Raw genomic sequence first — 25,042 nt, forward strand, 5'->3', positions numbered from 1 at the left:
CAAATAATGGATAGAAAGGGTAAAAGAGGAATGCTGCATTGCTTCAGCAACACAGGCTCCCACCACCTGAGCCAACAGCATCACCCTGGTCTTCTATAGTCTTCAGAGGGGAAGAAAATGAGAAGATGCAGCAGTCTGCCCAAGGACATCCAATGCTGTCACACTCACGTTGGACACAGGAAGAGACCCACGAGCCACGGAGGCTGCTTTGGAGCTGCAATGATCACTAACAATAAGACAGAGCTTTTGGTTGAGATGAGGCTTAGCTTCCACCAAGCATGAAAACTCCAGCCCGGGCTCCTGGGCTCCCTGGAGATGACTGCTTTCCCATGGTACAACTCTCATCCCCCAGCAAAGCACATCTTCATCTTCCTATCAGCTTTGGTTGCACATCCCTCTTCCATGAGGCTCCCCTGAAGACCGCCCTTCGAGCAGGAACAGTCTCTTCGAGTTCACTACGGGGCAAGGAGTGAATTACCTTTAATTACAGACTGTCCGGGGTCTTAAGTATCAGGCCAAGCGTTACCAGATGTGCAGGGATCTCTGTCAAAGCGATCTGCAGGCTTGAATGCCTGTTTGGATATTTAATATGTTGGTATCTGGGGTGTGAGGGTCAGAGCCAGGGTTTTTGGTGCAGATGTTACAAGTCTTTTCTACTCTTACCGTCACCTTTTAATAACACCATAAATCATCAAGCACTTCTCAGGTGACCAAATAATTGCCCATTTGTGTATTTGAGGAAGGTTATCTGGGCTCTTACTCTTCGCTGCCATAAAAAACTGCCGGCAAAGGAGAGCTGCTGAGAGCAAACGCCAGGGTTTTGCGTGCCCCGTCTCTCCTGCAACAAGTCACCTCTTGGCATCTGTGCCTCAGATGCATCGTGGAAAGAAGATGCACAGAAAAGACAAGAAACTGATACAGGAAGATTAAAGAAAGGTTGGCTGGGTCTGTTCCTAATGTGAGCCTTGCTGCTTACAGCCCTTTGATTGCAGCAGAAATAAAAGATGGAAATTCACTGGAGGCAAAGGAATTAATTAAAAGGAGAATAAAGGAGTATCAGACTGTTGGAGTCCTGGCATCAATTCTGAGACTGGTTTTGAAGTGGCAACAGTTTTACTTGTTCTTTAAAATTGCTCCTCTCCATCCTCCATTCATCCAGTACCTGGAGGGGCTACAAGAAAGCTGCAGAGGGACTTTTTCCAAAGGCTTGTAGTGATAGCAGAAGGGGCAATGGGTATAAACTGGAGAGGGGCAGATTTAGACTGGACATAAGGAGGAATTTCTTCACGACGAGGGTGGTGAGGCCCTGGCACAGTCTGCCCAGGGAAGTTGTGGCTGCTCCGTCCCTGGAGGTGTTCAAGGCCAGGTTCAAGACCTCCCTACCTGCCCACTGGTGGGGACACCCAGCCACTGCCTCAGCATCCTTCTGACTTCTTCTGCTTCAAGGTTCTACCTCCAGACCCAGGAGGAAAGGAGACTTCTGTACAACTCTGACCTATTCAGGAACTCATACAGGAGCTGGACTCAACAATTCTTCTGGGTCCCTTCCAACTCAGGATATTCCATGATCCCACACTGAACTGCTCCCAACTGTTTTCTTGTGATCCACTGAGATCTTCCAACCGTGGTGGAGCCACCATCCTTCATCAGGTTGCCAGCAATCATTTGGGGCTTGTAAACTCAGAATGGTTTCATAACTGCAAGAAATCACTGCTGAGGTGTTTCTGTAGGTGAGAAGAATGCTAACCACCTTCAGCCAAGCACAGCTCAAAGTGGGATTGTCTTCAAACACAGCTACGCATGTACATATGGACTATGATTCTCCAAAGCTTGCTTCTCATTTCTGAGCCTTCAGTATTCTTGTCTTCAGGAGATACTTGCTACAAGCAAGAACTGAAACTCTCCCTGTCCCGTGACTCCAGGAGCTACACCAAGTCTTTTGAGACTCATAACAAAATCAGAATACTTCTCAACCCTGCCCCTCCACTCAGACTGTGCTTTCAAAACTTCTGTTCAGCTGCCACGTGAAGAGCCGAATCTATCATTGAGAGCATCCCAGCTGAGCTTGGGAGGGTTTTGCAGCCAGATTTCTTTCCAAAGGGTAGTGGTTACCCTTCCTCTTCATCCATGAACTTGGCCCTAACTTGACCTGAACAGAAGCAGGGGTTTTGGGGACTTTTTTCAGGTCAGAGCTGGGTACATCGCACACACACAACCTAAGGTCTAAGTCATCCACCTATGAGGCTGCTCAACACTGACACAAGGCTCCCACAGCTGGAGTTAAGTGATCACCAAACCTTTGCAGGACTGGTATGTAACTGAAACCCAAATTTGCTTTTATTTCAAGAATGTTTGCCTAGAAATAGCATTTATAAGCAGTCTTGCACCATCAGAGTCATTAATGATAAAAAGGTATCACTGATTCAAGGTTTCTGGTCAGTAATTCATGTTTTAAGAACCGTTTATATGACAGAGACTGCACTGCAAACCCTGCTAAGTCCTATGAACACAGCAAGCCATCACACCCTTCCCAATACACATTGAAATGGAGAAATCTTAATTTTTAATACACGTCACAAGATCACAACTGACGAGGCTGGCCCTTGTTATCTGCCTTGCAATGAGATCAGGACGTTGGAGAGGATGCGGTGGCTGAGTGACACCATCACTGTGTGTCCTCACCATCTGCGTGGTGGGTAATTAGCCAGCACACCACACTCACAGCCCACACCCAGGCTAATTATGGGGACCCATTGGGACCCACCCAGCCATCCTGACAGTCCCATTGCCTCCCCAAGGCTGATGAGCTCTGGCACCATCTCCACTCCTTGTAGGATGCAACTGGAGCACCAGAGATAAGCACCAATGCCCAGCACCGGGCAATGCCCACCTTGCCACTGTGCCCCGAGGTCCGGGGCAAGTCTGGGTTGTCCTGGCAGCAGTTGATCCTGGTAGTCTCCTAAAAGAGCCCAGGCATCCTGCAGACCTACAGCAGAGGTCCTAGTAGGTAGACCCTACAGGGATCTGCAGTAGGGCTGAGGGTGCTCGAGACACCCTTCACCACGGGCTGGAAGAAAGCGAGGTTCGTGGCACAGGCACACACATAGCCCCAGTCACAGAGCGAGGAGACACAAGTGACTGGGAGCCATGTGTCAGGGCTGACACCAAGACAGTACCTTCCAATAAAACCACGACCCATCACCCTTCCGTCTAACCCACCCACCCCAGACGAGGTCCGAGCTCCACACCGGGGTGGATACGGAGCACCACCACGCTTTCAGCCACCCTCCATCTCCACACAAACTCAAAACAAGTAATAAAGCACAAGACCAGGAAAACCTGGCAGGTGAGGGCAGGATGGTGCCCCGGCTGCTCAGCACCTTGCGCTGCTGCGGCAGGTTTGGTCCCTTTCCTGCACACGGCCCCTTCCCCAGACTGGGGCGCTGGGATGCTCAGCACCACCGCAGCCAGACCCTCGTCTCCAATGCCCGCACTGATCTGGCAGCAGCACTCGCCCTCCCTGCGGGGCAGGATCAGGCCCCTGGGGATGCCTTTTTCCCTTCTCTTTCCAGCAGCGGTCTGGCCCCTGCCCGACAGCTCCTTTGTGAAGAAGAGGCACCAGCGGCAGCTCCGCGCCGCCCGGGTAGCAGCAGAGCGGATGCAGGTTGTCACGCTTGGGTCTCTGACACCGCAGGGGGACGTTCAACTCCCTCCCTCCCCCCAAAATAGGCTTTTCACGGAGACAAACGATCCCTTCCCTCAACAAAACTGAAATTCCCAGCTGAAAGTACTTGGCAGAGGCCTCTTGAAATTTTTCTCATGGCTTGTGCGCCTTAGGAACACGACTTTCCGAAATATAAAAGCAACCCGAGGAAGCGGACAACGCTCTTGTTGAAGAGCAACACCCCCTGCTCCAGCTTCGTGCCCCGCTGGGCTGTCGCTCGGGTCCCAGCGGCTGGGAAAAGCTCTGCCTGGCCATCAGCAACCATCATCTCCAACCCTGGAGACCACCACGACAGGGCTGCATCGGCTGGGGACCAGAGGGGTGGCCAGCAGCCCCCTCCTGCTCCGCAGCATCTATTGACAAGCGGCAGCAATGAGGGATTGCGCTGACGAGCATCTGATCAATGGCACTTATCGAGCCCCTGCCGCGCTCCTGGTAATTGGAGGATTTCTTTCTTTTCCACTCTTATTGACGTTTCCTCCCTGGCAGGGTGTCCGTGGGGGTACATTGTCACTTGGAATTACAGGGGAGCTTAGGAACACAGGCAGAGCACGGACAGCACGGCCCACGGGGTGAGGCATCCGGCAGAGAGGCAGGGGAAGATCTAAGTTGCACTAGGGGAGGCTTGGGTTGGATATTGTGAGGAATTTCTTTCCTGAAAGGGTTGTCAAGCACTGGAAGAGGCAGCCCAAGGAGGTGGTGGAGTCACCATCTCTGGAGGCATTTAAAAGATGAGCAGATGTCACACTTGGGGACACGGTCTGGTGGTGACTTAGCAGGGCTGGATCGATGGTTGGACTTGATGATCCTAAAGGTCTTTTCCAACTGAAATAATTTTTTGATTCTGTGAATGCTTTGGGGCACAATCAGCACCCACAAACAGACTCGAAGAAGCAAAAAAATGTAATAAAACAACATCAAATAGGACCACAGAGGTGGGAGATGCATTTCAGGATCCTGCCACACCAGTGCAGGTGTCTACAACTATCTGAAAGGAGGTTGTAGAGAGGTGGGTGGTGGTCTCTTCACCCAAGTAAGAAGTGACAGGATGAGAGGAAATGGCCTCAAGTTGTGCCAGGGGAGGTTACATTAGACATCAGGAAAAAATTTCTTCATTGAAAGGGTTCTTAGGTGCTGGAACCACTGCCCGAGGAGGTGGTGGAGTCCCCACCCCTGGAGGTATTTAGAAGATGGGTAGATGAGTTCCTCAGGGATGCATTTTGGTAGTGGACAGGTTCAGTTTAGCTTGATGATCTCAAAGCTCTTTTCCAACCTAACAATTCTACGATTCTAGAGCAGGAAAGCAGGACACCCCTCCAAGATCCTCTCCTCACTATCCTGTGGTTTGCTTTGGGGGCTGGATTTCACCTGCAGCAAGAAGTCAGCCCGGGCTTACAGAGGAGCCATCCTGCCCCTGGTCGAGGAGCAGAGGGGGCGAGGCAGCAGCCACAGGCCCCCCAGGATGAGTGTTTGGGGGGCTGCGGGCTCCGGAGCAGCTGGGAAGTTGGGCGGCGCAGAAGAGCGCCTGCCGAGCGGCACCACGCAGCGCCGGGCAGGAGGCAGAAGCGTGACGTGGCCTCAGGGGACGGGATCTGTCACTTGTCTTGTCCTTTCCCATCAATCACTACCAGATCCTTGGGTTTGTTGGGGTTTTTTTGTGGTTTTTTGGTTTTTTTTTCCTCCATTTTGCACAGTATGGTTCCCACCGAAAGCAGCTGCTAACTCCGAACGAGCCCAGAGGGTGTAGCTGGGGCAGGTGAGATGGCGAATTCCTCATTCCCTCCACAGAAATCTCTCCTGTGCACCCACGGGGCAGCATGCACATAGACACAGCCACGCACACACACGCTGTTTAGGGGCTAAGTAATAAATCAATAGCAAAGTGGTCAGCCTCTCCCTCAGCAAGGACGCTTAACAAGGTCACAGCCTTATTCTCTCCAGACTAATGAGTGGAGATTACTAATAAGACTTCGGTGACAAGCGACTATATTAATGTAATTCTCTCCTGCTTGTAATCAATTTTGTGTATTAAAATGCACAGCGACCTCGGCCGCTTGGGATGCTTGTGCCACCCCGGCGCTGCGGAGCTGCTGCCTGGGAAAGAGGACTTGGATTCCTCTTGTGTCCCTGCTGGGCCGGGGGGTTTCCTCGGCAGAGCACACTCAATCATGCAAAATCACTCCCAGGAGGGGCCCAGCAGCACATCCCACTCCCAAAGTGCTGCTGTTCCCCGCTTGAAACATCTCCGTGCTGGTGTTTCAAGAGCCCAAACAGGGAAAGTTTTCTGCGGCTGCCTGTGAGAAGCTCATTTCAACTATTTCACCCCATATTTCAGTCTCAAACGGTGCTGAGGGTCCCAGCACTCCGCACACTCCAGGTCAGAGCAGTTCATGACACCAGTAGCCCCAAACCAAGCCACACTTGCCAGAACAAGGATGCTCTTTTCAGTCTGCATCTCTAGAGCATCTCTAGAGCCTGGATCTCCACAGGCTGAGCCATCCCTGCTGTCTCCAAATACCAGCAGTGCACGGCATCGGGCATTTACAGCCCCGCGCACCAGGATCACTTGCAGGTTCAAGCTCAGCCGAGCACGCTGCTCTGCACCCTGGTAGCCACCCCAGCAGCCCGACTGACTGCAATATTCCCCATTAGCATTTCAAACGACTCTTCAGATCCAGAGTGACTCACTTACGAGATGCATGAATAATTGGAGCCCATTTAGACTTCAGGGATCCCCGAGCTGCCTCTGCACTGAGGGAGAAGGAGGCGACACCAAATGAGTTGCTGTGAATTTTCCACCCAGGACCACTACCGTGAAAGTTGAGGATGTAAAACCCGAGCAGCCACCGTGCCCTGAGCACCCACGTGATGAGACCTTGGACCCTGCCAAGGGGAAAGAGGAGACTCTCTAAGCCCAGGACATGCGATGGATGCTGTAAGGCCAGGCACGAGGTGCCCAGGAGTTTAGGTGGAGAAGCATTAACTACCAGAGAGGTGCAGAATCAGACCTGTACTTCTCTGGACTCTCAGTGGAAAGCTGCAACACATTTCTTGTGTGCACATTGGTTTTTATTACAGAGCAGAGCTGGGCCACCTTGCTCAGAGGAATAATTCAGACAAGCTCAGCGTAACGCACTCTGCTGAAGAAATCTGAGCCAGATCCTGCAAACCCTGCCTTGTGAGAGCAACGCACGGCATCCCCAAGCCGTACGTCCTCTTGCAAGGACAGACTCATCTTAAACCATCACCCAAGTGGTGCTCATGAGCAGATCTGGCCACCCTGTGCCTTCCAGCCACATGCTTTTCAAAGACCTGCAGAAAGCCTCCCTCTGCTCCTCACTCAACTAATTTCTAAACAAATGCACCAGAAAAAATGTAGTGGGAGGCACAGAGGGAGCTCTGCTGGCTTCCGCAGCGCCACCCCGGGTCGATAGGCTGATGGTTTTATAACCGTCTGGAGCAGAGCAAGGAGGACACAACTGGCAGGGGCATTGGGGAGCATCTGGGTCTCCCCACCCAGAGCACATGGCTTGGCCTCGCTGGAGGCCTGAAACATAGCATGAGAGCAAGGGTAGGGATTCAACTGAGCCATGCAAGAGGCTGCATGGAGGAGGGCGGCAGCAGGGACAGCTCGCGGGGCAAGCAGCTCACCCCGACGGGCTCCAGGCGATGCCTGCCCCAGCCCCTTCCACCATCCCCAGGGTTACGACATGGGGAAGGAGCTCCGGTTTCATCCAGCTCCTGGAGCTCCATCAGCTCCTTGGATCCTGCAGGACATGGAGCATCCCTGTGACGCCGGCCGCCTCCCTAAGCAGGCGGATTTCCAAAGCCCTTTGAAAAGCCATTTGGAGCTAAGTCCTGGTATTAAACCTGGCCTTTCATTAGGCAGGTTTTCAATCTCTGCCCAAGCCTGCTTCAGCAAAAAGTTTTTTAAAAGGTCAGGAAGAAGCTTTTAAGGATCTTTGCCAATTAACTATTGTCGCCCCCTCCGCGGCTCGATGCGAGCTGCCCACTTCCGTCATGAGGGACGGTAATTACTGTTTTATAAATAAGCTTTGAAGTCTCTTAAGTAATAGTCTCCCCTCGCATAAAAGCACCCTCTAAATCCACTGGCCTTTTCCACCTTCTGTCACTGGCTGCGTCTAAAAATACTCTAGGAAAAAGGACCCCTAATACTTTAAGAAACTCAGGAACTCTCTCTTGCTCTGTGATGACTCTCCACCCACCATAAACCCTGCAGATTTCACTGCTGGTTGTGCTTTTATGACATTGGACATCTTTTCAGAAGTTCTCACTGATAAAAAGCCCTGTGTATGTTTATACGTTTAAATTTCTTGTCTCTGAGGTCATAAGAGTAACGAGGGGAGCACAAGAAAAAGGGTGTGAATGAAGAAGGACTTTTCGAAAGTATTGATTCACATAATTTTCACTTTTTAAATCAGCACCGTGATTGCTGGGTGCCCAGCTTTATATATTTATTTAAGCAGCCTGGGATAGCAACACTGGCAGCTTTTAAGCCCTTTAGAAACTTGGGTTACTCCTGCACACCCCGCTGCACAGCCTGTATATAAAACCACCATTTATTTCAAAGAGACAGCGGCAGAGAAAGCATTCCTCAGCTGGGAAGACGACCACGACTCGTTCCACTCCGCGAGTCACAGCTTTTAGCCGAATAAATCGCAGCCAACACCAACACGCAGCTTTAACCACTTCAGCCTGACAGGGGCTACGCAACGACGCAGGGAATAACCCGACTTCATTTTGCCTTGCAGCCGAGCCAGCGCGAAACTCGGACTTGTAAACCTGCTTGTATCAGCAAGAAGCACTTCATCAGCTTCAGTGAGCGTTGGATTGGGAACAAAACTCAAGGGCTGCCACATGAAAGCAAGGGAATAACATCAGTGTGAAAGTGGGGTCAGGGGGGCCAAGCCAAGCTCTTGCCCCATCGCCCACTCAATGCTAGTGGAAAGACGCCCCTAAACCAGGCAGGCGCAGCCCCTCCTGCCTGCCCTCCAGAATTCCTGCCTAGGAGCCCTTGAAATGGCTTCAAAAGTTAATTCCTCAGCATGGCAGTAAAAGCTATTTTTAATTCCACGTGAAAGGAGTTTGCAGAAGACCCAACTTCGCGTGCGTTAGAGCTGATCGCCTTCTGCGGACGGGCAGGGAGACCTGGCCATGCACAGCGCTTCAGCCCTGTCCTAAGTGTAGAGCTGGGACTAAACCCTTGCATAAAACCAAATCCAAAATACTTTGCATTAAATAAAAGCTTTAAAATATCTTCATAGTTACAAAACCGCAGCTTTTTCTCAGGTTTCCTGCATTTTTTCTTTGGTTTTCTAAACACAGCGGTGAGGATGGGGGAGGCTGGGACAGAAAGGCCCTATTTTTGTAATGACAATTAAAAAAAAAAGAAAGATCACAAAGTAGCAAAGCCAAGCAAGGGGCTGCAGGACTGAGTTTCTGTAAATGCACCCAGAAAAACAAGGGCCACTTCAGCTGTGAAGTGCTGAAATGCGAGTCTATCAGGAGACCAGATTAGCCGGTGTCAATGAATAAAGATAACGTCCCCGGTGCCACTCTTAGTGCATCGCCATCCGACTCCTCGCAAGATCCTTTTGTCTCTTCCCACCTATGTGTTTCTTAAATATGCCTGTGAAAAGCTCTGCCTGGAAGGGGATCCAAGCTCCGCGCCAAAATGCAGACCGGTGACTCCAGCGTAGCAAAAACGTCGGATTTTATTCAACAGCTTATGCTATAGAGCGTCTTGATCTGTCTGTACAATCACAACGCACACAAAAACCCCTCAAGGCATCTACTTAGCTCTACTTTTCAGCTGCCAATAACACTCACAGCTAAAGTCAAAAGAGCAGCGCTGGAGCCGCGTCCTTTCCCTGCTGCTCAAAGGCTTCGAGGTTGCAAGGTTCGGAGATAACAAAGTCTGGCTCAAGAAATCCTGGATGCCTTTCAAGAACATTATTAGCTCTCATGAATAGGGCTGAAGGAGGAGGAGAAAAACCCTCGCATGGCATGTAGCAGCTCTGGGCTAACCGACCGTTTCCCCCGGGCGCACACACACGCTCCCAGGCTGGGACACCCCAGCACTGCTTACAGCATGCACGGAAGCACAAAGTAACGACAAACTGCATGAAAAGTTCCTCCCTCTGCATGCAAACCTGCATGGGCTGCAGCGGGTTGAAAGGGGAAAGGACAATAAAAAGCTAAATTCAGCCTGCAAGAAATTCAGAGCTCTGCAGCATGGGAGGATGCTCAGCGGTGCCCAACCTCCGTGTGCCACCACAGGCGGATGCAGGGACCCAGCCTGGTCGCTCACCGGGAGGCGTTTGCCAACTGTTACTAACCATCCCATACTACTTTCTACTATTTCTGTCCCAAACTGTAAGCAAATACAGAATTCTTTACAGTTCCTATGAAGTCCAGCACTGCCGTCCTGCAGCGCTCACCACTCGGGGACATGAAGGGCTCTGGGGAGCCTTGGTCCAGCCCCGTTCCTGGGCAGCCCTTTCTTTGGCTACAGGAAAAAAGCAAGAAGAGGAGACGGAAGAGAGGGACTCGGCTCATAGATTGTACGAGGAAACACAAAACAGAGCAATGCTGTCGTATTGAGCTGATGTTGCTGCAAAGTTTTGGGGTATGGAGACAAGGAAACTGTTCTTTAGACGAGCCACACCAGGCTGAATTCCCCAAAACTCCCTTTTGATGCAAATCAGGGCCTGCAAAGAGCCTTCCCTGCACCACGTTGTGCTCTGAAGGTGCTGTGACCCACTGGGTCTCCTGCCCTTTTCCCAGTTACGGTGCGGTGCCCAGTTCTGGTGCAAGGCAGACGGAGCAGGCTACACCTCTGAGCAACATCGGGCGGCCGAGTGGGAAAGAGGCGCTTCTCTGGCAACCAAAAAGGGAACAATTCTGCACAAAGATCCCCATTACAGCCCCAAAACAGCACTGGCTGAGCAGAGCAGCACCTGCTGGAGCACCCACCGGAGCACACAGCCCACAGCCCCGCTCGCACGGGCATCAGACAAAACCCAAATTCCCTGAGCACACCGAATGCCGCCTGCAACCCTGACCCCGCTCGCTTCGAGAAGCCCCTGGGCTGAAAGCGAGCAGGTCAGACCCATTACACCCCACCCAACCCAGCTTTACACCCAACCCACAGCCCTTCTCTGTGCCCCCCAAGGCAGGGCAGGATTCGGCCCCGTACCACCACGCTGAGCATCACCTCAAGTTTTTGCAGTTCAAAATATCACTGCCAGTCATCTCCGATTCAATGAACTTAACATTTGCCCTGTCCTACGCTGCCACAAAGCTGATGGACGGACAGACAGGCAGTTCCCTTGCCCCAAACAGACCCCTTGCCCTCCCAAACCGCTGCGCAGCAGAGCAGCAGACACGCCGACACCCCTTCTTTTTATTTAGGTTTATTTTAAGCAGCACTGAGCGCCAAAAAAAATTAAGTAGTATTTTGCTTTAGGATAAAATATCACCTCACGCTTGGATTCTCCATTAGGTAATTTATGCGGCGGTCTAGAAAAGGTGTTTAATCTGCTTATAATTAGCTAAACCTTCAGTAACTCCAGGAATTTCATATGAGACGCTTTTGCAGAGCACTTTTTTTTTTCACTACAGCAAAAAAAAAAAAAGTGGATTTTGGGCTATTTCAGATTTAAATAAAACACTCCGCAGCAAGAATAAATGGTTTCAGTCAGTAACTTATATTACAACATGAACTGCTCAGCACCCACAAACAGATTCTTTTGCCACAGCAACAACCGCTACGGGACTGAGCTACCAAGAAAGACCAAAATCATTCCATGGTGATATTTCCAAGGGAATATATTTTTTTTTCCACATTTCCTTCAGATAAACATCGACCTACAGGTGCCTCCAGGCCAAATATCTTGGCATTGAGAAGCAGTTGGTGTGATTTTGGTTTCCTAGCAAGTTCACATATTTTAAACACGTTTATACCACTTTGAGATATTCATTGGAATACCCGACCCTTTGTCCAACTCCGATTTCTCTCCACTCCAAACCCACCCCAGGTTTAAACATTGAGCTCTGTCTGCCTCTCCCAGGGGAAAAAAAAAAACCCTCCCAGTTTAGCAAGGTCTTGTAAGAAGACAAAACAAGAGAAGAGGAAACGAATGGAAACAGTTGGGTGGGTGATTGAGAACACACTCGTGCCGTGCAGATTTAAAGCAAAACATTGACTCATTTTTTTCTCATTTTTTTCAACTTTTTCACAGCCCAGTGTGCTTCCCCGCGCTGCATCTGGCCGCGCCGAATCCCTTCCCTGCTCCATTTCTCTGAATTTACCATTCCCATATGCAGCAGCATCTTAAAACATCTCACTGGGATGGGGCCAGGCTCCCTGCAAGCGCTTACAGCACTAAAAACTCACTACCCAGCAACCCAAAACTAAGATTTATTTATTCTTCTCTCGCTGTGGTCCACCCTGCAAACGTCTCAAGCGATATGAAAGCGTTCGATCTTCCACAGCTTAATTACGTGCTCGCAGTCATTAAACTCCCATTCTGCCAAGTGAGATCTATCTTGTAATCCTCGCCCAAAAAAAAGATTAGTTATCATCATTATTGTTTCTAGAGCAGCGTAGCCACAAATGGAACTGAGAAATGAGGTAATAAATCACAGCAATATTAATACAGTCATAAAAATAAGTGTGCTACTTACTGAGCTTGAAGGTGTGTTGAGTCAATAACTTCACGGCCCAGATGTGGTCGGGCAGAGCTGAAACTCTACAGGTAAAATTACCACTAAAATTACACTTTCCATTAAACACGCCGATTTTCACAGGTTATTATTTAGGCGAGGATCACAACTTCCCCCAAAACATCGAGAAGGAGCCCGTAAGAAATAGGAGTATTCCCACGGGGCTGGGGGAGAAGGGGATGGAGGGGCAGGAAGGACAGGGCGAGCTACTCCTTTTATTATTTTCAGATGTTTTCCCCAAGAACACCGCGGCGCTTTTATACATCTACACATTTGGACTCTCTTCAAAATAACGGAGCAGATTCTTTCACTGCCTTCAAGGGACTCGGCGCTCCGACTCCGTTTGGCCCGGCCGCTCCGGAGTTGGCCAGGAGAAGGAGGTTTAATAGACACCACATGCACAGTAGCTGCTCTTCCGAAGGCTTTATCGCCTGAAGAGCTCAATTCCATCAAAACCCTCGATACCAAACGGCTCCCTTGAATCCATTCTGCTCTGCCCTTTTGACACAAGCTATCCAGGAATTCCAGTGATACTGTTTTACCCTTCCCCTTCCTTTGCCAGTTCATTATTTTAATGCACAGCCAGGAGCAAGCCTGGTCCTGCGCATCAACGTCTTCACTCTTTTTATTTTTATAAGCCACTTATAATAAAGTATTTCCTAATAATTCCTTATTTTTCTTAATATTTGCTAATATTTCCTAATTTCCCCGCGGGGAAACAGTGGGATAGCGGAGAATGAAGCATTAAAGGTTAAAACAACAAAGTCTGGATAATCCAAAGAGCAAATTTCTGCTGCGGGCTGTCCCGCTCCCATTCTCCTGCCCCCAGCCGGCTGGGATGGGACACATGGGGGGGGACACAGGGACTCCTATCACTTCCAACTTCAGCAGCACCCCCAAAACACCGACCCCAGCTAAAGCAGGGGGGGTCAGAGCCGCCCCCCCAGCCCAACCCCCATCGCAGCTCCCTTCGCATCCCTTCCCTGGGACTCACATCCGTCTGCTCCCACCTTTTCATTCCCCCCCTCTCAGCCCCCCCAAACCTCATTTATCTCCGGGAAGCCGACGCGCTCGGACCCGCCTGTTGATGAACAGCCCCAGCCCGGCTCGGGAGGCAATTAAACGCGGCGCGGAGCTTAATTAGCGCTTGCCACTCCCGTCGTGTCCCCGCGTTACCTGCACCAGCTCAGCCCCTTCTCGCAGCAGCGGTCCGAGAAGTGGGGCTCAGCCGCACCCCGGGTGGGCATCCCCCTTCCTCTCAGCCCCCCGAACCCCCTTTATCCCCGGGTCCCGATGCGCTCGGACCCGCCTGTTGCAGAACAACCTCATCTCAGCACGGGAGGCAATTAAACTCGGCTCGGCGCTTAATTAACGACTGTTTAACATCATGTATGTCTTCGCTCCCCTCCTCCCCAGCGTTATCTGTCCCAGCGCAGCCCCGTCTTGTAGCTCTGGTCCAAGAAGAGGGTCTCAGCCGCACCCCGGCACTTGCACCCCCCCCCGACCCCCCTTTATCTCCGGGTCCCGATACCACTCGAACCCACTTGTCGCCGAACAGCCCCATCCCAGCTCGGAAAGCAATTAAACGCGGCTCGGAGCTTAATTAGCGATCTCTTAGTCGCATCCCCGTCCCGTCCGTGCTCCCCCCCACCCCCTCCTCGGCGTTACCTGTCCCAGCGCAGCCTCTTATCTCGTAGCAGCGGTCCGAGAAGCGGGGCTCAGCCGCACCCCGGGCTTTGCATCCCCCCCTCGTTCATCCCCCCGAACCCCCTTTATCTCCGGGTCCCGAAGCGCTCGGACCCGCTTGTTGCCGAACAGCCCCATCCCAGCTCGGAAAGCAATTAAACGCGGCTCGGAGCTTAATAATTAGCGCTCGCCGTTCCCGTGCTCCCCCTGCACCAGCGCTCCGAGAAGCGGGGCTCAGCCGCACCCCGGGACGCGCATCCCTCCCCTCAGCACCCCCAAACTCCCTTTATCTCCGGGGTCCCGACGCTCTCGCACCCGCCTGGCGCGGAACAAGCCCGGCCGGGCTCGGCAAGCAATTAAACGCGGCTCGGAGCTTAATTAGCGATCCCCCCGCCCCCCCCACCCCCATCCTCCTCACCTGTACCAGCGCAGCCCCTTGTCGTAGCAGCGATCGAAGAAGTGGGGCTCGGCGCCCACCGCCCGCACCCCGGGGTGCGCCCGCAGGAACTCGAGCAGCGCCCTGGTCCCTCCTTTCTTCACGCCCACGATGATGGCTTGAGGGAAGCGCCGGGCGCCGCCGCCCCGAGCCCCGAGCCCCGCGGGGCCCCCCGGGACCACGGAGCCGTCGGGGGGGGCGGCGGGCGGCTCGCAGGGCCCCGGCAGGCACGGCGCCGGGAGGAGGGAGAAGATGATGAAGAAGAAGAAGAAGAAGGAGAAGAAGGTGGAGAGGAGGATCATGGTGAGGAGCAGCGAGGCGCGGCGGCCCCCGCCGGGTGCCAGCAGCCGCCCGCCCTCCCGTCGGGGCCGCCGCGCATCCCGCGCCCCCCGCCCCGGCTGGGACCTCCCCCGCAACGCCCCCCGGGACCGCCCGGGGCTCGGGACGCCGCGGGGACACCGGGAGGGGGGGGACGCGGAGGTGGGACAGCCGGACCCGGGGGGGGACGCGGGGATGGGGACATGGGGAGGAGGGGGCACAGAAAGGGACACGGGGGGACACCTGGGGGGGGGAACGTGGGGAGGGGGACGTGGAGAGGGGATGGGGGGGGCCATGGGGAGGAGGGTGACACGGGGAGGGGGACATGGAGGTGGGACACAGGGTGGAGGGGACGCGGGGATGGGGATATGGGGAGGAGAGGGCACAGAAAGGGACATGGAGGGACACCTGGGGAGGGGGAACATGGGGATGGAGGGGGCCATGGGGAGGAGGGGGCATGGGGGGGACACACTGGGAGGAGGGAGCACGGAGGGGGACACGGGGTAGGGGGGAACATGGGGAGGAGGGGGACATGGAGGTGGGACACCCAGGGCGGTGGGGGGGGGGGGGGACACGGGGAGGGGGACACCTGGGGGTGGGACATGAGGAGGAGGACATGGAGGTGGGACACAGGGTGGAGGGGACGCGGGGATGGGGACATGGGGAGGAGGGTGACACAGGGAGGGGGACACCTGGGGGTGGGACATGAGGAGGGGGACATGGAGGTGGGACACAGGGAGGAGGGGGCACAGAAAGGGACACGGGGGGACACCTGGGGGGGGGAACGTGGGGAGGGGGACGTGGAGAGGGGATGGGGGGGGCCATGGGGAGGAGGGTGACACGGGGAGGGGGACATGGAGGTGGGACACAGGGTGGAGGGGACGCGGGGATGGGGACATGGGGAGGAGGGGGCACAGGAAGGGACACGGGGGGACACCTGGGGGGGGAACATGGGGGGGGGCATGGGGAGGAGGGGGCATGGGGGGGACACACTGGGAGGAGGGAGCACGGAGGGGATCACGGGGTGGGGGGGAACATGGGGAGGAGGGGGACATGGAAGTGGGACACCCAGGGCGGTGGGGGCGGGGACAGACATGGGGAGGAGGGTGACACAGGGAGGGGGACACCTGGGGGTGGGACATGAGGAGGGGGACATGGAGGTGGGACACAGGGAGGAGGGGGCACAGAAGGGGACACGGGGGGACGGAACATGGGGAGGGGGACATGGAGAGGGGACGGGGGGGCCCATGGGGAGGAGGGGGCACGGGGAGAGGGACATGGAGGTGGGACAGCCAGGGGGTGACACACTGGGAGGAGGGAGCACGGAGGGGGACATGGGGTGGGGGGGAACACGGGGAGGAAGGGGACACGGGGAGGGGGACACCTGGGTGTGAGACGTGAGGAGGGGGACATGGAGGTGGGACACAGGGAGGAGGGGACATGGGGGGGGATACCTGGTGGGGGGACATGAGGAGGGGGTCATGGAGAGGTGACATGGAGGTGGGACACCCGGGGCAGGAGGGGGACACGGGGGACACCTCAGGGGGAGGTGGACATGGGGAGGAGGGGGCATGGGGAGGGGGGGACACAGAGGAGGGGGCATCCCCATCCCATTTTCTCTTTTCTCATCTTATTTTCCCTGTCAATTTTCGTTTTTCCTCATGCAATTTCCTTTCTCCCCCATCTCGTTTTCCTTCTCCCCACTCTCTCTCTGATCCCTGGGGCAGCACTGGATGTTCTGGGTGGTTGCATCCTGCAAAGGGCTACGGGATCGGGGTCCCAGGCAGGAGCAGAGCTGGGAATGAAGAGCCACCACCACCACGCTATTAGCAAGCGGCACTGGTGAGGCAGCACTAATTAGGCTGCACCGGCCCTCGCTGCAGGTGTGGAACCGCAGCCCTGCTATTCATTGTTTGGGATGAGAAGAGCAGCCCCAGGTTTCCACCCCTGCACCTTCCAAAATAACCCAAAAAGCAGCAGCTTTGATGTTGGGATTTAAAATGTGTGTGTTAATGGATGATGGGATGGGATGGGATGGTTTTCCTACTGGGGAATGCCAAGCTCCCAGCACCCAAAGCAACGTGCATCTTGGACACTAAATCCCATCCAGTGCTGCAGCGTTGGTGATGTGGGGATGACAGGACCCGGATCCCGCCCTGGGTGCCACTGGCCAAACCTGGGCCTGACGTGTGGCGATGGCCCCAACCCATTCCTCCTGCCCTCCCAGCAGCACCTGCTGCTGCTCAACAGCAAAGAGCCAAGGCCCTCCCCTGGGTGCCCATCCCTGGGGGCTCCTGTGGGGCCACCACCCTGGGACCTGCTGTGGTGGAAACGCTCGCAGTGTCCGCCCTGCCCCAGGCTTCAAAACACTGAGGCCAATTCCCAGTCTCGTGCTAAAGCCTTCCTCTTTTTTATCTGAAATCAGCAGTGTCTTAATTAACCTATTAATATAATTAGCTCTTTTTATAATTAGATCCCATGAGTCGAGCGAGAGCGTGAAGGGAGGGGGAGAGCCTGGCCTGAGAGTGGAGCGGATGCAGAGCTGCACGGTCAGCTGTGTCAGGAGGCAGCGATGCTCCTGCGTGGTGCCACGGCTGCAAGGCACCGAGGTGGCACGATGGCACGGCTGCAAGAGTCCCTGATTGTATGGCAGCTGGGCTGCAAGGAGACAGAGGTGCAGGGTGCAAGGCCGCAAGGAGGCAGAGATATAGGGTAGCAGGGCTGCAAGGAGGCAGAGATATAGGGTAGCAGGGCTGCAAGGAGGCAGAGATATAGGGTAGCAGGGCTGCAAGGAGGCAGAGATGCAGGGTGCAAGGCTGCAAGGAGGCAGTGATATAGGGTAGCAGGGCTGCAGGGTGCAAAGAGGCAGAGATATAGGGTAGCAGGGTGCAAGGAGGCAGAGATGCAGGGTAGCAGGGCTGCAGGGTGCAAAGAGGCAGAGATATAGGGTAGCAGGGTGCAAGGAGGCAGAGATGCAGGGTAGCGGGGCTGCAAGGAGGCAGAGATGCAGGGTAGCAGGGCTGCAGGGTGCGAAGAGGCAGAGATATAGGGTAGCAGGGCTGCAAGGAGGCAGAGATGCAGGGTAACAGGGCTGCAAGGAAGCAGAGATGCAGAGTAGGAGGGTGCAAAGAGGCAGAGATGCAGGGTAGCAGGGTGCAAGGAGGCAGAGATATAGGGTAGCAGGGTGCAAGGAGGCAGAGATGCAGGGTGCAAGGCTGCAAGGAGGCAGAGATATAGGGTAGCAGGGCTGCAAGGAGGCAGATATGCAGGGCTGCAGGGTGCAAGGCTGCAGCAGGATGGGGCTTTGTGCCCTCTCGTGGCTGCTGCGCTGGGGCTGCGGGGCCCGTCTTGCACGGCAGCTTTCCAACGAGAGGAAACATCCGCACGAGCGCAACTGGAGATGATCCTTTCCAAACTGCAATGCGAGACGTCCCCGGGGAAAAACACAGAGAAAAGATTACGACGAGGAAGAGAATCTGTTATTGGGAGCAGTCTGATAAATAAAAACGCATCCAAGCCGTGCTGCGCTGCACTTGCCAGCTCTTGTTGGGTTGACGTAAGCAATTAGGAATAGGAACTGTTTCACTCTGGGCGAGAGCGGGTGGGAACAGCTCCAGATCCCTGTTTGGGTTGGGGGGAAGTGGGGGTGGTGTTGGAAAGTGCCAATTTGTCAAAATGGAAATATTTGGTGGCAATATATCCATTTTGACTAACTTCCTGTCAAAACGCAGCTGGGGAGGATCGGGAAAGGCAGACAAGGGATGCGGAGCAGCGCTGCCACCCTCCTCATCCTCAGCACGGGGGGATCCCTCGGGCTGGGGCTGCACGTAGTGAGCTGGTGCAGCTCCCCCGCTGCACCCCAGGTGCTGCCGTGGCTCAGCGCTTGCCACTGCCCGGGCACAGTCAGAGAAGCAGCACCTTTTGCTTTCTCATATTCAAAATTGGGGAAAAGCACTTAAAACGCAAGCTCGGGGCTCGCTGCTGGGGCCAGGCGTGGCAAGGAGAGGAGGCACCAAACACCGTGGGTGCTTGGGCTGTGCCCAAGGCTCCCCCAACCTCCCCCGTTTGGGTCACCGGCTTCAGCCACGACCCCACCAGACAAGGGCTGGCTCCGTGCCCTGTCAGCAGCTCGGGAAGTTAAGGACAATCAGCACTCAGATCCAGTTTTTTAGCAAAATTAGGACATTCTGTTTGAAAAAATAACACATCCTGAATTGCTGTTCCCCATACTCCATGCCCTTGGCAGGCAGCATCGCATCTCTGCCTGCCCAAGGAGAGCCGTATGGGATGTGGGCTGAGCTCCCAGGTAGGTGATCCCCCAGCCCCACTGCCTGCCAGGATGCTGTGCACCTTTCTCCTTCATCTGCAGCTCTGGTAACACAGCCTACCCCAGGGCACAGCTTTCCAAGAGCTGGGTGATCCTGTCGGAAGGTCTCCCGCTGCAGCCGCTCGCTGGGCTGCCAGCAGTGCTGGAGGCCACCAGGAGCCAGGGCTGATGTCCCCTGGCAGGAGCAACGCTGCTGTGATGGGGACCGATGTGTTCACACCACGGAGCTAGAGCCAGGCAAGCAGCGAGTGGCAGGGTAGAAGCCAGTGCAGCCAGTGAACTCAGTGGTGTTTGCTGGCCTTTTGTGACAGCTTGGAACAATTTTGGGAGGATTTACACTCACCCTGGGGAGGGCAGGGACAGATACTGTCATACACCAACACCTCAGTTTGCTCCCAAGGCTGGTGCACACCATGGTCCCTGCCCCGTGCTGCACCCTCAGGTGGCACCTGTGGCTCCAGGGGCACAACTGGGCCACAACTGGTCCCCAGGGCCACTCACAGCACGTGGGAGCGACTGAGCTGCTCTGGCAGAGGGAGATGGAAGTGTTTGGGGCTGTCACCAGCGTTATGGATGGGCTGCGAGCGCTGGCAGGGAGCGGCGCACAGACATTGCGGATGTGGAGGGAGCCTCTGTGCTTCCGACCCCTGATTGATGAGATGCAAGTGTTGGATGGTTCAGTTACTGCATCATCGTTGTCTCAGCCCTCCGACTGGGATGAGGGTGCTTTGAACCCCTGAGATGAGACAAATGTCTCCACTGAAGGACAAGAAGGGTCATTTCTCCCCCTGGGTTCCAGCAGGAAGCTCCATGAGCTGCCTCGTGGCTCAGCAGCTCCCCAGGGACTAGGGGTCTCCAGCAGCCAAGGAACCATGGCCATGAGGAGGAAGATGCTCCATGGAGGGGCTGGAGTATGGTCAAAGGAGCACACGGTGGCTTCCAAGGGGAAGAGCTGAGACACATCCAAGCTGGCCATCACTGCCAAGCACCGACCAGTGAGCTGCAAAAGGGGAAAATAAAGCAGCAGAGGCCTGAACCTAGCCAGTGCCAGCACTCCGAGCTCGAGGAGGCACAGGGAGCCACGAGGAACGTGCTTAGCCCTTGAGGATGCTCAGCAATAGTTTGTGCTCCATCCACACCAGACCTGCAGTTCACCTCAGGGCCACCTTTCATCAGTGACAGGGGTCCTGGGAGTCACTTGCCTGCGTCTGGAAGGCTGTGGGCTGCCTCCTGCCCTACCCACATGGAGATGAGGGCTCCCTCCAAACCACTTGGCCACCGCAGCATCTAAGTGGGAAAGCAGAGACCCCCATGGAGAAGCGCTGTTCAGGGTTGTACCTACCAGCCACCCTCAGGGGGCTCAGCCAGGGAGGGAAGAGGCACTGGAACAGAGCAGCCAGACCCAAAACTCCCCGTGCCCCGTCCCAGGGCCTCACCCAGAGCAGAGGGATTAGCCAGCCCCACCGGGAGCTGAAATCCTGGTCCCAAAAGCAGGTGAGGTTGGTTGCTGACTCAGGACAGCCAAGTGACAAGGGCCAAAGAGAGCAACACCAGTGCTGCACCACACACGCTCAATGTTCTCCTTATCTGTCCTCTCCTCCACCCCAAACCCCATAGATCGGAGCAGGATAACCCTAGACCATCAGCTGGCCACCCCAGCACTGTGACCCAACCTCTCCTCCAGAGATCTCCCCACTGCACACTGCGTGGGTGCTCTGGGATTTCCCAGAGTTTGTTATTACAAAGAAAGAAAGAAAAGGGCTCAAGGGATCAGTGGGGATGAAAAATGCTTTAGAAACACAGGAGATCATTTAACAGGTCACCTCCGCAGCAGAGTTTGCCAAGCTGATAAAGGCAAGCAAACTTATTAAGGCGCGCACAGCTTGATTTGAAACGGCTGCTCCCAAACAGCCAATTACTCCAGGCTGTTCAAATCCAATTAGGAAGGCTGTTTCCCTGATTACGGCGGTGTGTTTTACAAATACAACCCAACTCCTTGGGTTCAAAGAGCAATCCATAAAAGAAAGCTCCGTAGGAGGCAAGGCAGTGCCTGCAGCCAGGGGAGTCAAACGCCATCCCCGTCTCCAGGGATGCTGGTGTCCCCGTCCCCAGGGATGTGGGTACCACAGGGGATGGGATGCTCCAGCTCCAGGCATGGTGATGCTTCCTGGAAGAGCAGCCCTGCAACTGTACCTAAAGCAGAACAGCCCCACCAGCCATCAAGACAGGATCTCTAAGATACGGTCCCCACCAGGAGCTGGGCCCTGGCGTCATCCAGATGGGGGATGCCACCACGGTCTTCATCAGTGCCACCCCTCTGTGTCAGTGAACACCACCCTCTGTCAACCAGCTCAGCTGCTCTGTGACATTAGAAGCCTTTCCCCAGAGGCCTGGAGAGCTTTAAGGTTTACCCAGCGGGTATTGAAAAGAAAATCTCAACCATGATGTAATATCGTGGGGGGTTTGCTCTGATCCCACTGGTGCGGAGAGGCAGAAACCCAGATGGGACCATCAGGATTTTGCCCGGGCTCGTCAGGATCAGCCAAGCTGGGAGGGTGCGAGCATGACGGAGGAGGAATGAATCCTTTCTCCCTCTAACGATCATGCGTACAGTAACGCAGTGAACGCAGCCAATCTCCTCCGGATCCAGCAGGTTCCCATTGCCTGGGGCAGAGGAGACACCCACAAACTCATCATCACGCACGCACAGAGGATGAAAAATTAGCCCGCAAACTGCATTCTCACTCCAAGAGGTTGAGCCAGGCTTGGGGGACAGGAAGGGCTGGGGCTGAGCCACAGCTCCAGCACCTTTTTGTCCATCCAAACTCTCACCGCAACCACTCTGACAGGTTTGCTTCAAAATCCTGGCGGGCAGCCACCTCTGGGGTGGAGCTCAGCCCCTGTTATTGAAGTGTGCGACAGCAGCGTGAGATGGAAAGTGAAGTTGTACATTCTCCATCTGAAACTCCAGGAGGAATTTCAAGCAGGGGAATGCAATTTCCAGACTGGAGGAGAGCCAGCAGCACCAGGGCGAGATTTTTCTTAATACGGTTTTGCAAAACTTGAGCACTGAAAATTGCCCGTAGCTATAGCGATAGCAGCGAGCTGCAGACAGGCTGCTCAGGGAGGAGGCGAGGTGGTTGCACAACAGAAACACCCAGCAGCTCCTCCAAACCTGCCGTCCCTGTCACTGTTGGGACATTCGGCCACCTTAGCTTCCCCTCCAACCTAATCTCTGCTAAGTTTTGGGGGCTGAGCCACACGAAGGCTGCGTGGACAAGGGCAAAGATGCTCTCCTGCCTATCTTGGGAAGGGAGAACCATCTCAGGAGTGAGGGGATGCGACGCTCCCAGCACCAGGTGATTGCAGCTGCTTTGCAGAATCATGGAATGGTTTGGGTTGGAAGGGACCTTAAAGATCACCCAATTCCAACCCCCTGCCATGGGCAGGGACAGCACAACTCACCGTCCCACAGCAATGCAGGCAACAGAACAGCAACACCGCATCACGCAGAAGGCAAAAGCCGGTGCTGGCAAAGCTGAAGGGAGGACACGGCTTCTCCCAGACTCTCAGCACTTGCAGGTCTCGGCTCCTTCCATCTACTCAGGAGGGATATGGGTTCAACAGCTTCATCTTACTCTCACAAGAGCATTTTAGGGTGGTGGTGGGGTCCTGGTGGGGCGGCAGCAGCCTCTGCAGACACAGGACACCCAACCACCCCGCTGTCTCTGCCCCTGTACCAGCCCAGGGACCACCGCTTGCTCGCAGCAATGCAGACACGGCTGGCTCCCAGCCAGCTGGAGTTACAAAAGGAGCGTTCCCCCCATTTCTGCTTTTGATTTAAATAATCCCAAAAAGGGGTTAAAGCAGCCAAACACCACCGATTTTTTTTAAAGATTCAATTTAAAAAATAATATACATGAAAAGTGCAATTTTCATTAGAGCAGGCAGAGCTGCAGAGTATCAGACACAGCCCTTTGCTCACCAAACTCCTGTCCCTGGGACTCCAGCTATTAATGCTGCCATCCAGGGTGCTCAGACATCTCCACACAGCATCCCAGCTCTGCCTTGGTCCTGCTCACCTTCTCGTTTTCCAAGCAAACACAAACTTGAGGCTGGCTGCAATTATTCCTCTATTGATGCCTTCCTGGGTGATGATGCAGGAGCAACAGGGCTTTCCCATCATCCTGGGAGTGAACAATCACAGGGACTGGGAAGATGCATGAAAAAAAAGGTGGAGGTTTTAGTGTTTAATTTGCTGTTAACCAGCATCTGGTCCCACAGGTCTGTGTGGCCATAGCCAAAGCTGACAGCACGGAGCCCATCCAGCTGCAGCCAGCGGATGGAGCAGGACTTCCAGTGCAGAGCCTAGCACACTGAAAGCTGTTTTGGGGGACCTGCAGCCCCAAAAGCCCAGGGATGAGGCAGGTTCAGTGCTGTGGGGGTGGCAGAGACCCGGTAGGTTTACCAGAAACACAACTGAAGGGCCAACTGATGGCACCTCTGCCTTCCTCAGGTGGCGAGGGGGTAGGGGCTTCTGTCCCACCACTGCCCCCCCCTCATCACCAGCCTCCCTAATGCCCCTCAGATCCCCCACAATTATTTCTGTATCTCCGCTACAATCTGCACAACAAGCGGTTGACTGACCAGCTACGGGGAACTTGACAACCGCTTACCTGCTCTTTACAAGGAACCATAATTATATGTTCATCGCTGATCTCATTTAGAGTTAATTACATGCCAAATAGATGTATCTGTAACGTGCTTGGAAGAATCCCAACAGAGGCTCTGTCAATACATCTGTGAACGCAGGTATTTTTTTCTGCTGGGTGTTTCATCACTCCCTGCTTATTTACAGGTCCAAATCAATAGCATCGCTCCGTCTGGGTTGGGGGGAGATGGGGCATCAGTTCAGCTCCAAGGAAGAAGGCAAATACAGAGGAATCTCTCCTTGCCACAGTGCCAGAATCAGCCTCAAATCCACCAGCTCTGATAGTAGTATGACCAGGACAGAGCCAGTTTGGCAGATAAAACAGCACACCAGGCTGAAGTATTTCCTTTCTTTCTTAAAAACACCTCTACAACAGGGCTGCTGCATGGTTTAATCCCACTTTTTAGCCTTAAAACAGAGCTGACTCCATCCAAGTCGTGGCCCCATTGCATTTCCCTTCCTGCCGCTGGCTTGGGAGCTGCCAGCTCCACCAAAGGCACTGGGACAGCACTGGTGTGGGACTGGGGAGCCTGGAATGTGCGCTGGCCCCTCCTGAAGTGATGGGGCCAAGGGAGAGATGCCAGCCCCCAGCCCGCTCTCGCTGGCATTGCAGGGCTAAGCCCACCGGAGAGAGACAGGAGGGCTGAGCCCAGTCAAGCTCTTCCACACGCTGGGCAGGCTTTGTGCCATAGAGCCAGTCACAGCTTGTCACCTCAGAGGCAGAGCTGGGGAATTAGATCCTAAATGCTAACAAAAACAGGCTGTAAGTGGACAGAGCTGTTCCCAATCAAGCAGCAAGCTGGTTTTGGGGTGCATCCTCACCATTTGCTCACTTTCTCCACATTGCTCCGTGCCATCTTGCCCATTCCCTGTGGGAGTTGGTTATTTCCAAGCAAATTGGTTTACAAGTTTCCTCTTTTATTAAAAAAAAAGTCAAAAAAAACCCCAAAAAACCCACCACTGCAAACCATTTGGGTGCAGGGGGTGGGTTTGCTTCCTTACCTTCAAAAAAAATCATGTCTCCAGGTGCAGCTGGCCACGTTTACAAGTCTATGAAGCTCTGGCTTGCCCACTGCTAATTCCCTGCACAGG

At 54.4% G+C, this 25,042-nt stretch overlaps 1 protein-coding gene across 1 annotated transcript in view; it reads right to left on the reverse strand.

Annotated features, from left to right (window-relative positions):
* Positions 1–24,807, reverse strand: part of HS3ST6 (heparan sulfate-glucosamine 3-sulfotransferase 6) — a 42,251-nt gene extending 17,444 nt beyond the window's left edge. The window contains exons 1-2 of the mRNA XM_069870539.1: positions 24,773–24,807; positions 14,577–15,155 (exon numbers count right to left, since the gene is read on the reverse strand). Of these exons, the coding sequence (XP_069726640.1) occupies positions 14,577–15,155; positions 24,773–24,807 (614 nt within the window). The remainder of the gene's footprint in view (positions 1–14,576; positions 15,156–24,772) is intronic.
* Positions 24,808–25,042: the final 235 nt, after the last annotated feature.

Source organism: Phaenicophaeus curvirostris, chromosome 16 (assembly GCF_032191515.1).
Source record: "Phaenicophaeus curvirostris isolate KB17595 chromosome 16, BPBGC_Pcur_1.0, whole genome shotgun sequence".
Taxonomy (NCBI): domain Eukaryota; kingdom Metazoa; phylum Chordata; class Aves; order Cuculiformes; family Cuculidae; genus Phaenicophaeus; species Phaenicophaeus curvirostris.